The 16572-nt window shown below is 42.7% G+C and overlaps 1 protein-coding gene across 2 annotated transcripts in view; it reads left to right on the top strand.

Moving 5' to 3' along the window:
• ARHGAP6 (Rho GTPase activating protein 6) overlaps positions 1-16572 on the top strand; it is a 1594767-nt gene that overhangs the window by 1416079 nt on the left and 162116 nt on the right. For both annotated transcript variants that reach the window (XM_086934307.1, XM_086934308.1), the window contains exon 10: positions 10344-10441. In XM_086934307.1, coding sequence (XP_086790433.1) covers positions 10344-10441 — 98 coding nt within the window. The remainder of the gene's footprint in view (positions 1-10343; positions 10442-16572) is intronic.

Genomic DNA, 16572 nt, shown 5'->3' with positions numbered 1-16572 from the left:
GGTGTGTAAAAGTATGCCAAGGATGCTTAGAAGAATTCCACTAAGTTCTACATTTAGGGTCAGTATTATAACAGAATTGTGCTTGTCATGCTTACAGCTGCACATATTCATTCCCTTTCACTCAGACTTACAGATAGACATGTACACACGCTTATCCACACACTCACCCACTACACCCACACATAGACAAGCACTCACCACAGACTTTTTTATAATATTACATTATATTGTGTAATTCACTGAATGGCTTCTACACCTTTCCCATGGGCTCCTCTGATCAAGATTCTGGTTGTGTTACAGTCCTTTATCACCAGTGGCGGCTGGTGGATTTTGAAAGTGGTGAGGCAATAAATGCTGTACACTAATGTAACAAGCGAGCGAAGCGAGCGAGTACGAACCCCAAAAGGAGGGTGCGGGGGGGGGGGGGTTCTCCCCCCGCAAGAAACTTTTGAAAAAAATTGATAAAAATTGTGGATTTTACACCACATATGTACTGCAAATTGATGAAAAAAGGAGGATCCAATTATAGCATTTTGGAGCTAAAGAAGATGGTAAACAGTGAAATATTTGTTTGAAGAGCATTGTTTTTAAGGGTTTCGTAAACCGAATACAATTACCTATGTGGTATAAGTGATCTGGGAGAGAGTTCCATAGGACAGAAACTTGTACCGAGAAGTTACAGCCTCCTTTACTTTTCTTTACCAATCTGATTAGGGATGTATTTCTTGACGTTCCTATCCACAAATCAAGTAGCCATGCCATTTAAGACCTTAGTGCGAATACAGCAGGTCTTAAACTGGATCCTGTGTCTGGCTGGTGGCAAATGCAGGGCCATCAATAAGGCAGTGACATCTGTGATCAGTAAGTTTACATATCAGACATACACTTATACACAACATAGTCACAAAGTCCTGATTTACATGCGAAAGCTCAGCTTTACAGCTTCTTAAGCTTCACACTAGGTATAGTTTTCTGCTTGTAATTTCCAGGTTGCATGAAGAAATGTTTGGCAATTCTCAAATCTAATAAAAAATCACTAGACAGCATGTAGCACTGAACAAAGCATATGAACACATCACAGCTCAATACAATATCACAATTCAAGGCACACTACTGCATCGCATCATTGCTCACTGCAACCCATCACAACATCAGAGCTCAAGGCAACTTGTAACATCATAAGACACATCACACCACCACAGAGCAGCTCGTCACAGTATCAGGATGTACTGTTTCAGGCTCCATTATGTTTTTATAAGATTCACAATCATAGTAAGTACTGTACAACAAAACTCACTAGTAAATCAACATGTCGAGGTAATGCAAAGCAAAACTCAGAATCTTTAGTAACATCAAAATATTATTATTCGTTATTATTTAGTGCACGAAAGTATATACTTGGAACGCTTCCACACTACTAAAAACGTAGCGAAACAGCTCGTCACACTTAAAAGCCATTCACACAAAGGTTGACTGGTCACCCTTCAGCTGATTATTGCTCTATTTATGTGTAATCTGGTACTAATGTGGTCAACCCTCTGCCCAGTGTTAACATGTTGAAAAAATGACAACAGTATGAAGTAATACCATCGGACAATGTGCCACATAATTTGCTTTTTCTTGGCAGATAGTTTAGTCAACCCAGCCGCATTATTTAGCCCTCCCCTGTTGCATAATTCCAGTGCCCTTAAATATAGCTGATTAAGGTGGGAATACCCTGCTCTATGTCCAAAAAAAACCTTGCTAATTGTGTGCAGTTCTCAGTTGTTACCTCCTATTCCTTTCTTACACACACTGTTGAAGGAAATCGTAACACGTTAATACAATTCATATTCAATTTTCCTTCATAGTTTTATCCTGGATCAGTTCGGCAGAGAAAGCAGACGACAGGCTGTTAAAACAGAAATCTCCAGCTGAGACAGCAGCATTTGGCATCAAACCCCCTAGCTCCTCGGGCAATAACCCAACAAGGGATCAATCAGAAAAGTAGCATCAGAAATCTTTCTCATAATCTCATTGACATAACCCTGATGTATAGTTTGATATTGCATCGGATTCTTGTTCTGCAGAGACAGCCTTGCAGGTGTCATGTTTTCTTCTGATTTATTGTATGTCTTGATGGATGGCCATATGCGTTTGTGGACTAAGAGGTTATTGCTGATGAAACTGCGTTCATGAGGCTGTCGCATTTGATTGAGACTTGAAACAAATCCATTTGAATGTGGGCCACACCAGGGCTTAAAAGTGGGTGGTGGCCTCCTTAGTACAATTTTGGGCAACAACACCTATGTCTGTTTCAAATGAATCACTGTTTTTGCTCTTCTATGTCTCAGTAAGAAAACAAAAGTGAGGTTACGGAGATTTCCCACACGAAGGAGATCAGTGGTGCGTGCAGTGACTGCCGGAAGCAAACAACATGCTTCATTACTTTATACACCTTCACACCACATGTCAGGGAAACAAACTTTCAGAGCATGGTTGTGGGCACATAATGAACAACATGGGGGTTCAATTGAGCTGATAATGCGATGGAGCTTCCTTGATGTGACAGGCGCACAAACCACCAGCTGTTGTTTTACTCCAGGAGAATGCCTAAATTATGAATAAGTTAAGAAATGTTTCCTCCAAGAGACATTTCTAACTATTTACCTAGCAATGCCGCCCTTTTCCATAGCACTGAGCAGTTATAAGGGCAACTAAATGGTACCAGGGCGAAAGAGCTGGCGTTTCCCACTGAATAGGACTATAATGACCTGCCAAAGGACCTGACTACTGTAATTGTAGGAGAAAAGGTGTATGGGGAAATAAGTAATGGAACGTCTCACCTGTGTATTGCAATGGCAGTAACAGCCCCTGGCAAACGCACCTGCACTAGAGCATATTGGGACAAGCAAAGAAGGCAGTGAGCTTTCAGAAGCAGGTCACTCTTGATCTGTGCCTGGATTTTGAAAACAAATGTATGCACAGCGAAGGCACCAACTTTATGCCGTTATGGGTTTCTTTTTTCATCCATGTTTAAAACTTAAGCAGCGTGATAACATTTTAAACATTTGCTTTTTTCTTAGGGGGTGTGAATCTGATTTACTGCGAATTTAATGTGGATTAATAACAACCAGAACACTTTTAATTTCTTGCAAAATAGCACAAAATGTGTTTTACATGTGCAATTTAGTGATGGCTTTGGGGCGCTTTTTATTTCCTGAACACACTACACAATGCTGCCACTGTGCTCTCTCTGTGTTGACAGGATTCAATATAACGGCAAGAAGGGACCAGCAATTGAAAATATGGCCTAACGAAAAATAGATGAGGATTGGATTCATTCATTGATACTTTTATTAAGCAGAGCTGCTTCGCACGTGCAGATAACTTGTCTGCGCCACCTCTTCAATGTTATTCGTTCAGCCAGCCCATAAACCATATCTATAATTTAGACTAAATGTCCTAATCATAAAACTTTTTCCTCTTCCGAGGGACAAGGCAAATCGGCCTTGAGCGAACTTCTATTTGGAAGCCAGCAATGAAAAAAACACAAATAAACATGCCTTCATTTGTCAGAGGATTTCTATTAGAAAATCTGAGTGACAATCAATGCAGTTTTAGCACCAGGAACAGAATAGTCGCACAATCTATGCCACTGTAGAGGGACCTTTACAACCCAGTCCCTTTTCTAAATACTGAAAAAAAACTATCTATGTTAATGCTTTTGAAAATAGTTCCTGTTAAAGCCCTTGTGGAAAATCCAATTGACAAGTTACAAATGGGTTCTCCTGACCCACCTGTGGCATATGGGTTTAATAACGTTTCACTGCATGTGCCCATTGTAAAAAAAAAAAAAAACTGTATGGAAATTCTACTTGTTAATAAAGCTGAAACCAATAGGCACCTTTAGACATCAACTAATTAGACAAATATTGACATTACAAATCATCTCTAATCTGCAACCTCTATCAGCTGGGATTTCCACCAAGGATGCTCTCTACATACAACCATATTATCAGCGCTTTAAATGGGACGGTACTCACTGGTACGGAGTACCGGCACTTCTCCGTGTTCTTCCATTGAGTACCGGGACTTCTCCTTGTGTTAAGAGAGTACCGGTACTCCCAGTGGCATGCTGTGGTCAGTCTCTGGGTTATGAGCGCATGACGGTTAATGATGTGTATCCCGGCGCTAGGTTGCGACTGCAGCCATACACTCAGAGCCGGCATTTGTTAAGATAGCGCTTTAGGCGGAGAGAAATTTGGCGCCCTTGCTGATAGACTTAAATCAGGCAGCAGGTGATCCAAACGCCTCGGGACCTCCCCAGCTCACCTAAATAACAGATAGCTTAACTGCCTCACGGTGATGGGTCTGTTGGTGCGTGTGTCAGCAGGGGTGAGACAGTGAAAGGAGAGCGAAGAAAGGGGCAATGATGTGTTAAAACATTGCCCAAAAGTCTAATCATAAAGGAATACAAGAACTCTAATCTGGCAAGTCAGACAGAGGCAGGGACATGAACAAGGTGGTTGCAAGATGGCAGGGGTTCTGCTGTTGGTATTGCTTTTCAAGTGTTACCGTGCAGCATACTGTTGAAGAGTTTCAAGCCTCAGTTTCATATGCCACTTCTCTAACAGAGCACTAGTTCATTCCTGTTGTAGGCACCACAAACAGCACATTTCTGGAGGATACTTCTATGTGCAGATTCCTCAGCTGTAGAACAATCCTAGGTGTCAGACTGAATCTAGAAAACCCCAAAGCTCTCAAGGCGGGAGACGGTGACGGACTCAGTCTATGCCAGAAGTGATGTCAGTCAATGCCACCGAGGCCATAAAGTGCCCACTCTGGCGCAGTGACGTCAGTCCCCTTTTTTCTGTGCCTTCAACACAGATCTGGAACTTTGCTCTTCTGAGCAACCTCTCATCAAAGATCTCACAGCAGTACCATGTCTCTAAAAAAATCAGGGTTCAATCCCTGTAGGGATTCTGAAGGACAGAGGGTTATTACTGACCCCCATTAATTGGGCTATTGATACCTAGGGCCAGACCATGACTCCTGGGCATGTTCTTCCTGCTTCCACATGCACGCTAAGGCCATAACAAGGTGAGAAGTTAAGCTTTTCATGGATAGGCCCAGAGAGAACTATTGATGCAGCAAATGATCAAGACATCACTTGAGATCCCCATCCTCTTACTCAGTGTGTAAGAAAAAGCACAAGAAACCAAAGAAACATTCCAGAGATAAGTCCCCTTTTCACTTTCCCTCTCACACAGGACCTTTGTAGTCAGAGCTGGAGTTGGACAACTTAACTTGAACAGCTCCACCTCCGCCCAGTCCTTACTCCGTCACTGGACCAGGCTCCAAACATCCTCTGGGACCTTTGGCGAGGAGTGCCCCTACCTCCTTTGATCATGACATCTATGCTGGCCCTCTCCTAGTTCCCGACCCCAGCATCAGACCTGACGGTGTTCCTCAATGCCATATATTCCAACATTTTGAAGGTCATGATGACGACTGGTATGCCTTTGGCACCACGCGTTCTATACTGACGTTCGATGTTTATGCCCTTTGGCGCTGCTGCAACAGATTTAGAGCTGATGCCATATTCTTTTGTTCCAGTGCTCAGATACATGACGCCTCAACAAATGTTGATGTGAACAGTGTCTCCTCTGCCACCGGCACCAGATACGATGCCACAGACATTGCAGCCCATCTACACCCCCCATCACGTAGGGATGTCAAACAAATTTTAGAGGAAGAAGAATATAGAAAGCGCCTGCATGATCTCTTTGAGGCGGATTCCAACACCATCATATACAGAGACAATGGGTGGGATGAACTTTAGTTACTCTCCTCGGCCAATGGCATTGACACTTCCCCATAACTAGTTATGAACTTCCCTGTTAGTCTGCCAATGCCTGAAGTAGTTTCCTTACGTAAAGTGGTGACAAAGGATGCAAGGTTCTTAGATCTTCAGTTGCCCACTACAAATTCCAAGACAAACATTCTCATTGAGGTGTTCCTGCCTTCTGCTGCTTCTACAGAACTCCTTGTCCTCTTTAACAAGGTTATTTTAGAAACTGTTTGCCTCATGGGAGAAACTTTCTTCCACCCCAGCAGTTGACCATCTCATAGGTTGCAGCTGTCACCCAGCACCAAGTGACCTGGCATTAATTTCAGCCCATCCATCAATGGATCTTTAAGCCTCATGCTCCTTTAGCACCCAACATGAACCTTTTCAATTGCTCCCGCTGATAGAAAGTCCAAGCTCTTTGAGGCTGGGTCAAAAAGGCTTTTTCAGCAGGCAGTATGGCCCTTAATATACTTAATACTAATTGCCTTTTAGCCAGGTACACTCGTGTCCTATGGGATATGACCCAAATGATCTTGCCACATGTTCTAGATGATATGAAGGACAATTTTTAGGAGGTAATCTTGGATGGCCAGATGACTCCCATCAAGTCAGACCTTGATATGGCAGTGGGTTGTGCCATGGCCACTTTGATTACTATTTGGAGGTATGCTTGGCTACGGATTTCTTTTTCAGCAGAGGTCCAGGCCAATTTGATCGACTTTACCTTTGATTGGGAGCACTCTTTTGTGAAAAAGCTGACTCGACTTAGAACGATGCAAAGCCACACCACACTCCTTTAGTTTGCAGCTTTCACCTCCAATGAGAGATTGTTGCCAGTTTCACAATTTTTGTGGCTTCTTGAGAGCATCCAACCTTTGGCCCAGACAATTTCAGCCACAACTCCCACAACAGCCTTGTCAATCAATACAGGGGTAGAAACAGAGTTAAAGAGCCGGAATCCACCATGCAACCCTCCTCCGCCACATGTTCCTCCTCCTCCCCTGCACCACCAGGCAAGCAGGTCTAGTATTTTAAAGTCCTGACATTCCTTGGTCTGCTGGCTTCCTATTTTCTCCTAGTCACGTCTGCTTGTTGGCACATAAGAGCCCTGGAGTGGTGCCTCCACAGGCAATGGGTACAGTAAGGGGGAAACATGTCGAATTCCATTGTAATCTTCCCCGCACTCCACCAAAAGTTGTTTGGTAGGGGGAACAAGTTGAACCTGGGCTGTATAATTTACTTTTCTCCCTGAACCCCCCTGACTATGACCACTGTAGTGTTGGATGCCTCCACTCTAAGGTGGAGAGCCTATATGTAGGCCTTTGGTGTCAAGTAGAGCTTGTTCTTCATATCAACCTGCTGGAACTGCGGGCGATTTGGCTAGCACACAAGGCCTACCCTCCCTCCATCGGAGGTCAGTCCATCTTGATGGACAACTCGACAAAGATGTGCTACGTGAACAAGCAAGGGGGAGTAGGGTCTCACCTCCTTTGCCTGGAAGCATGTACACTGGGGTGTTGGGCACACTGCCAAAGGGACTGTCTCTCCGGTAATCACCTAACAGGGTCTATAAATATCAAAACCAATAGCCTGAGTCAGAATTATCTTGCCAATCGCAAGTGGCATCTTCTGCCGAAGGTAGTCCAAGACATCTTGTACTCAGATGGACGTGTTCGCCTTGTCAGAAAATCAATGCCTTCAGTTCTTCACTCTCCAGTATCTTTTGAAGGGGGCTTTCTTTGGGGGATGCTTTTCAGTTGAAGTAAAACTTTCAGCTACATTACGCATTTCCCCCTTATACCTTTGATTACTCGAGTACTCAGGAAGATTTGCCAAGAAATGGCCTCTGTCATTCTCATTGCACCAGATTGGCCAAGACAGGTGTGCTTTGCGGACCTTCTGCGCTTCTTCACAAATCCCCTGCTTTACCTTCCTTTCAGGCCGGACCTTCTCTCCCAGTTAAGGGGAATTGTTCTATACCCCAATCTCCAAGATCTCCTCCTACATGCTTGGAAATTAAGCGGCAATAACTTCTTTCCTTTCAGCTGCCTCTGTAGGTGGTCAATGTAATCTCATCAGCATGTCGTCCCTCCACTAAATCTGCCTACTCGGGTAGAGGGGGCAATTTTGTTGCATGGCGTGTAGATAATGATGTGGACCACTTGCAGGCCAAGTCATTGCAGGTTGTGGGATATACACTATCCCGGGCTCAAAGGGGTTGTGCAATTGGCACTGTGAAGGGGTATTTAGCTGTTTTGTCATTGTTCCTTTGTTGCCAGAACAGCTGTCCCTTTTTAAGTCTAGTATTGTTATAAATTTTCTCAATTGTTTGACAAACAAGTACTCACCCAAGAAGGACTTGATTCTGGTTCTTACCTTTTTGATGGGAATTCTGTTTGAGCTCCTTTATAGTGTCACTAAAAGAATGCTAGGAAACAGAGTGGTCCCTTTCAAAAATATCAGGATGATGTGTTGAGCCAAAGAAATATAACAGTGTAACAATAAACCACGGAAATAAGTTAAAACAAATATTCATAAAAGTAAATATCAAATTTCAAGTTTATTTAAAATTATTGATTAAAAAGTTTTGTTGAAAAACTAGACCTAAATTAAGCATACCAAATAAAAACAACTCATGAATTGCAACACACCGTGTTAAAGATCATAAACGTGAAGAAAACTACGCAAAAGCAGTTGACGCAGCATTTCAGCATAACTTGATAAAAACACCTTCAGGACAGAGTTTTCTGTAATAAGGTTAAAAAAATTGATTAAAAAAACATTTTTATTTATTGTCACAGAACACTTTGTCCTGAAAAAGGTGTTTTTTATTAAGTTATACTGAAATGCCGCATCAACTGTTTTTTGTGTAGTTTTCATCATGTCTATGATCTTCAACACTGTTGCAATTCATGTATTGTTTTTTGTTGCAATCTCTTCTGCTTGAAGGGTTAGTGAGTAGCAAGCCCTAGCAGCCACTGCCTCTTCACCTCTTTTGTATTCTGATAAGTTGGTGTTGCACACCAGGGATGCTTTCAGGGCTGTGACTGCTTTCCATCTTCGCCAGTCCATTACCCTTCCCACCTTCGAGCCTTCTCACTATCCTACCAAAGAGGAGGAAAAGTTGCATCGGTTGGATCCTAGGTGGGTGGTTAATTACTACCTGGATGCACCAAGGATTTGCAATTGGATGATGAACTCTTTGTTTGGTGCTGTGGTGCCAAAAAAAGGTACATTGGTACAAAAAAGGACTCTCACAATGGATCACAATGGGTCACAGCTTATGCACTTGCCTGAGGGACCCAGTTGTGGAAATCTGGAAGGCATCAACATGGGTATTCCTGCACACCTTTGCAAAGCACTACTGCCTGTATTCAGAGGTGTGCAGAGATGCTTTGCCAGGCACATATTGCAAGATTTTCTCTTCTGACCATCCATCAACCGATCTCCTGGGTAGGGAATTGTTAAAAAATCTGCTCTACAGGTTAAGAATCTGCAGGTAGATGTATCCGTCAGAAGAAACAGTGCATTACCTGTGGTAACAATCTATCTGGTGGATATTCTATCTACTATCAGATTGCTCACTGACGCACCTTCCTCCCTGTTTCATGTGGGAGTTGTAGGGAAAGTTAATAGGATCCCAAAGTATATCTTATTATACTGCAAATCTACATCAATATCAGTCCATGCTCTCGCCTCGAAGGCTTTTAAAAAACAGAGGGAAACTGGCATAGTTGGGCCGTATGGCCTTGGTGACACTCACTGACACCACTTCTGATGACAGCAAAGTCCACCACCCTCTACCCGTTACTAGAGAGCTTTTCACGTTTTTGGGGTCCAGTGTGATGTCTGGGTTTGTTCTACGGATGAAAAATCTGCTGGTAGATTGAGTATCTACCAGAAAGATCATTATCGCAGGTAAGTAACTTTAGCATTTGGTGGGCCAAGCTTTCACTGACAGACATGCACAGTAAATGTTTTCGTCGTTCTGAGGGACTAAAATGGCAGCGATGGGGCTGCACATCAGGCCCATAAAATTATAAAATTGAAGGTGGTGCACCACCCAAACATGGGTGAGATGCCTTTAAATTATTGTTTATAATTAAATGGAGAAAACATAATTTCTGTTTCAACATTTGGGAATTCCAAAATGCATTTGCACATTATAAAATGTTTTTATCTGGTTTGTTCCATTACAGAGGTGAACTTGTATATAAATCAGGCTATAAGCTGGGCTAGTAGGAACAATCCAGCTCGAATTGCTAAGCCATTTGCTTTCTGAACAAGGACACAAGCAACTTCAGACCAGTTCGGCATTTTTGGGATTCCTCCGTGAGGTGCAGGTTGTCGCCACTTGAGGTTTTAACGCCTTCCTGAGTTTATGTAGCTTTGTGTCTTCAACCTTGTGGAAAGATTTTAGAAAATAATGTAGTTAGTCTTGTTTTATTATTATGTTTATTTTTTTTAACGGCTCTTGAACTAAAATGCTACTTTCTTTGTGTTTTTGCAGGTCTCTCCAGATTTGCAGAATGAAGTGCTAATTAGCCTTTTGGAAACCGATCCAGATGTTGTGGACTATTTGTTGAGGAGGAAGGCTTCACAGTCATCGTAAGTTGGCCTGTTTTTATTCCCCTATGGGGTTGGATGGATTGTTTCAGATTTCCAGTAGAAGTGATCAAAATCCTCATGGTTTCTGTTCATCAATTTATTAGACTGTTTTTCTGAGAGTAAACTGGCAGATTCAAAACCATTGTTAAATTTGTATTTTTCATAGTGTGGTTCTGGTGATATGTGCACAAAAACAATTGACAGTATTTATTTTTAGAAGGCTCATTGTTTTACTGCTCTTAGGAAAAGACAAAGCCCTCTAGTAATTGATGGTGCATGCATACCAAATATAGCAAACACAAGGAGATGATGGACGGAGCGCTGCAACTTTACAGACACTCACCCGTCACAGATCTGAGTTGATTCTATCATCATTCTTTAGCTCCTTTCGTCACACCAGATCAGTCCCAGCCATATGCAAAGCAGTCATGACCCTGTTCCTCATGGGAACAGTCCAGCCCCAACTGCCAGACCAGGTCTTCCCTGGAACGGAAACCAGCATCCTGGGATCGGTTTTGGTGTAACACCCCTCATCAGCCAAGCTAGCTTGAATCCAGTGGGAAAGTGAGCAAGCGAACCAAGTTACACTGTTCATCAATGTATAGGTCAATTTTTCTGACCGTAAACGGGTAGATTTGATAAATCTGTATTTATTCTTAGTGTGGTTCTGGTGATATGAGCACAAAAGCAATAGCCAGTATTTATTTTTAGAAGGGTTCGTTGTTTTACTGCTCGTAAGAAAAGACAAAACCCTCTACATTAGTAATTCACAGTGCATGCAGACCAAATACGTAATCACCTAGCTTCATTTTTCTTTTGAATTGTTAAATTGCTGTGTTGACAGTTGTTTAATACACTGCTGAAGTGTGCACATGATCAGCCAGAATGTTTTCAACAGGATTCACTGTTAAATGTGGTTGGTCATGCCTGTCCCTTGCCCTACAACATCAGAGCTGCTGTGACATATGTTTGTAACAGAACAATTAACACTATTCTCAGGGCCAATGAAATAGTTTACGACCAAAATAGGCATCAAGAAGAGGCAACTTACGAGGAATTGCATATAATAAAATGCTAATTATGCTGCATCTCTATTGGAATTGGTATTTAACTGTTATGCCATTTTTACAACACATTTATTGATTTGTGTGTCCTGGTGGGTTAAAATGTGTAGATTTTTCTAGAAATAAAACTATGCCTTCAGCAAAAAAAATCAACATTTTATTCACCAACAATTTAATTATTTGTTTTTTCCATTGGCTAAGAACAATGTGGAATACAACTTGAGTAACTACCCGGGGTTGAGAATATTTCATGCATTCTGCCCATTCGTTTTTAGGTCTCGGCCTGCGTCGCACTGCGTAAGCAGTGGGCGGAGTCCGAGATTTTATGTTTTGCCTATAGTGGAGCTTGAACCCGCCCCTCTTCTCCATTGGCTGGCTTGCTAAATGGAGGCCAGCCATTGGAGGAGAGTGGCGTCACTCCGTTCAAGCCCCGTCTTTTTGCAATTCGTGGGCGTTTTTTGCAGTTTTCAAGCCGTGACGTCATCCGTCATACAACTGCTAAAAACACGCCCCCCAGTCGCAAAATGGCGGCGCGTTTCTCCGAGGCATTTCTGCTTTGCCTCGGAGAAACGTGGTGGTGTGGAGCGCTCCTCGGGGAGACCGGCGTGCTTGCAGCTGAGAGGCCCTGCTGGCATTGGAGGAAATCATGTTTTACTTGACCGTCGTGTTGAATTGTGTTATGTTATGTTATGTTATGTTATATTGTGTCTTTTATAGCGCTCGGCTACTCAGAAGAGCTCGAATTTCTTACGTACAGAAAATGAAGAGTTTAACACGCCGACAAAAAAATACGAATTCCAGGACCTACCTATTGTACAACTATTCACAGAATTGTGTGTGTGGTAGATTTACAATTAATTACCGAACTGCGACTCCCTTGCACATATTAACGTTTGCAACTCAGCTGCCAACTAGCCCTGTACCACAGAAGCGAGACCTGTTTTTAGGCAACGGTGTTTGCATGCTCGGGATTTGTAGCCGCATGTTCAGGGGCTACAGCCTGAACAAGTCACGGAATCTAGGCACTGAAAACTCTCAAAAGCAGCAGAGGCCTTGTCCTCCCCGCGGGCGGTGTCCGAGGGTGCTAGGGGGACCCACTTACCTCTACGTGCCTTAGGTGTTGCTGGATGTGCAGGAGCCGAGAGGCACACATTGAGACGCAGCAGCAGTCGTCTCTCCCGGACAGGACTGTGCTTGCACGTTAACGATTAGCAAAGCTTCAGCATTGAGGAGGCTGTTGAACCCGAGGCAGCAGGTTAAACGTTACAAGCGCTAGCAAAGTTTTTTGCTCAAAACGTGCAGATCGACAACTTGTTTGCCCCTCCTCAACGGGATTCAAATTGCTCGCGAAAGGGGGCTTTGAGGACAACTGCCACCTGACCCTCAAGTCCTCAGTGACATTCAGCTAATCCTGGGTTTTTAGCCAAAACATTTTGATTCCGGGGCTTGTAGGTAATATTTACTATTATACGTATTGGCCTACAACTCAAAGCACGAAAATTGCAATTGGCACAAAAAAATATAGAGCCTTTCATAGACAGCAGCAGTGGGTTGTTCCCACGTCATTCACGCAGCATTTCCTTCTTTGACCTAGCTGCTCACTCTTCCAATAGGGTAGGCTTCCATAAAGACGTTTGCCTGTTTTTTTAGGTTATGTTTCTTGTATATAAAGGCTAATACAATTAGTTAAAAAAAATCAAGCAACCACAGGGGGCAATTTATGATGTACGGGTTTAGACTTTTTAATCCTTTTTTTACAATTTCACACGTCTTATGGCGTTTGTGACGTCTCGAAAATGTAAACGTAGTCACATTTTACAATAGCATTTCCAGACAACCCAGTGAAAAATCTTAAAACCGGGAGAGCTTGGATGTGTGAACTGAATTAGTTTACCGCCAGATGTTTGAGTTTAATATTACCCCACAGATTTGCAGAGGCAACATTGGTGCGGAACTCTGATGATACTTTTACGTTAAAGGATGTAACAAAGATTATTTTTGTACGTTTTCATTGGTCTGCATCGTTTTGTTTAGTTTTGAAGCTGACACAAGGATTACTGCATAGGTACCCTGTACCTTCTTGTGTGGGGGCATAGAACCGTTATACACATTGAGGCAGTAGTGCTGTGTGAGCATTGCGCTGTTGTGTGTAATGGTGTTGTGCAGGGTTACGCTCGGTGTTGTGCAGGGTTACCCTCTCCATATGTTTAGACAGCCCGGTGCTTTATTTACAGCTCTGCGCCTGGACAGAGCACACTCTTCTGTCTGTATGTTAAGGAAGTACTGCATCGTTCTGGGCACTTGGGCAGAAATGCACATTTTTGTGTTTATGGGAAGTACTTCGAAGGAATGTACTGTTCTGCATATTTAGGCAGCTTGATGGCATCAGGTACACTTAACTAGGAGTAGGAATGCACTCATCTTTATACTCTAGAGGCACTGTGCCATTAGGTACACGTATGCAGCATTTATTAAAGGCGTACTACACTCTAAGTGCACTTCACCAGAGTGCACCTTTGTGTATATGTAGGTAGCAGTAAACCATTAGGTGCGTGCGTATATATTATTATGCGCACTAACACTTTCGAAAGCTCTTCTGTATATTTGAGAAGTGCTGCTCTGGATGTATAATGTTAACATGATGCTCGTGTATGCATGGTGGTTTGGATTAACATCCGCATACACGGAGGATCATGGTGATTCCGGCAGGGTGGAGGGCACAGGTCCAGGCCGACGCTGCAGGCCCGACAGTGTTAACATTATGGTCCCTGTAGTAGCCTCCTTTGCCCCTGTGTGTGGCTCCCTGTGTGTGGCTCCCTGTGTGTGGCTCCCTGAGTGTGGCTCCCTGTGTTTGTGGCTCCCTGTGTGTGTGGCTCTGTCTGTGTGTGTGTGGTGTGTGTGGCTCTGTCTGTGTGTGTGGCTCTCTGTGTGTGTGTGTGTGTGTGTGTGTGTGTGTGGCTCTGTCTGTGTTTGTGTGTGGGGCTCTGTCTGTCTCTGTTTGTGTGTGGGGCTCTGTCTGTCTGTCTGTGTTTGTGTGTGGGGCTCTGTCTGTCTGTGTTTGTGTGTGGGGCTCTGTCTGTCTGTGTGTGGCTGTGTGTGTGGTGCATGTGGCATTGTAAATGCTTGTTGCTTTTCTAAGTAAGGCACCCCATGCAGTGGGTATGTCCAGATGTGGGCTCACGCCGCACCTCAGTGATGAGGCCTAACTAGGCCAGAACCATTCCGGGGTGCCGCACCTCAGTGATGATGCCTAACTAGGCCAGAACCATTCCGGGGTTGCTTGTGTTATTGTCTAGAGGGGACCTGGCTTGGTAGTTTGGGCTGGACTATTCCTATTGGAGCAGTACCAGGTCTAATTTCCATATGGCTGGTCCCTTTCTGACGAGGCGTAATGGTAAATAAATGGACTGGTACTTGCCAGCGATGGAGATGAATTCAATTTTTTTGTCCATTAAATTTGGATTTTTAATGTGCATCAAGCACACACACGTTATTTTGTCATTACTTGTCATTTCAATCAAGGAACGAACTCCGAGCACAATTTCTACATTACAATGTTTGTTTGGAAGTGTGTTCCTCAGAGTTACCTTATTTTCCAAGACATCAGAAGTTAGACTGGGATGCAAAAATTACAAAAAGAGGCGGTCTTTAAAGAGATGGTGAGTGCTCATGTAAAATTTACACTTATACCCGCATACGACGAAATGCGTTGGCACAAGGGAGTGGAAGAGAAAGAAAAAGAATAAAAGGATTAAAGATAAAGAGACGAATATACATTTCAGGTGTCTTTATATGTTCAATGGAATGTACTCTTAAGGAATGTGTTTTAGCCTGTGCAACAGAAAACTGTGAATAGAAATGGGATGCAAAAATGTCTGACCCGATTAAATTCCGAGGGCTCTATTGAGAAACTAGTTTAGGAAGACTGCGTTGAAAACATGATTTGGCATCTTCTGTCTATAAACATTACATTTTTCCATTTCCTTTGAAGTATATTTAAAGATGTAGGTTTTTGTTTATTTGTTTGTAGAAAAACACTCCTTTAGCACATCTGGTATTAACACCATCTGGACAAAATTCTCATGTTTCCACTACCCGAACAAAGCAATTATCATGTGAAAGACTGGTTAATATTTGTCTGTCAGACGCTGCATTGAATTCTGTATGATATGCGGCCTCCTTGGTAACTTTTAATCCATTTGAGCTAGATACATTTTTTTTGATAATTGCAAATTATACAGCTAGTGTTATATTAATATTAGAATTTTAGACTAAACAGTAAATATGTTCGCTAGGGTTCAAATGCTTATCAAGGCAGAATAGTGTCAGTAGGACTTCACAGGTAGGAAGAACTTGGTAGTCTCCATCACAGAATCGTTGTATACATGAGGCTAGGATACAAGTAACTCCTAGCTCCCTGTGCATATCAGGCAGTATTGGATGATCAAGACATTTAGTTATAAAGTCATTCAAGTCCAAAGTATCTAGTTCACAAGCCCCAGAGATTGATACAAATGTTAATACTCATAATTCTAGCACAGTGCTTATAGGTTTCGTGTCTTGACGCATTGGGACCTAAGGCTAGTACGATCTTGAATAACAGATCAGGCAATGGCAAAACCAATATGTGTGGTTTTGACTGGCCGTCTTTTGGCTTTGTCAGTGCTTGTTTTGTCATTTTTAGTTACATGTATTATTGAAGGAGATGCTGGCACACCACAAATGAAAACAAAGCACGGACTAAAGGGAAGATATTGTTTTTTGGTCTTGTAAAGCACACCTTGCAATAGCAGTCCCATGCATTAAAGGGAACTACTTTGTGGAAGGTGTTCTTTGTAAACAAAAAAAAAGTTGAACGTCATCAATGGCTAAACTGGCTGACCTACATTTACACTCGTTATACTGTAATATGTAGAAGTAAAAAGTAAATGGCACATAAGCAGACCAATAGATGAAGGTGGTTGACTGAAAACCCTTACACATAAGTGCATTACATACATACATTTAGTAAAATCATAAGGTCTTGGTTGACGTCAGGCATATAATAGGACAAATGCTTTGCTTTTC

This window comes from Lissotriton vulgaris, chromosome 8 (genome assembly GCF_964263255.1).
Source record: "Lissotriton vulgaris chromosome 8, aLisVul1.2, whole genome shotgun sequence".
Lineage (NCBI taxonomy): Eukaryota > Metazoa > Chordata > Amphibia > Caudata > Salamandridae > Lissotriton > Lissotriton vulgaris.
This window is presented reverse-complemented; position numbering and strand designations above follow the sequence as displayed.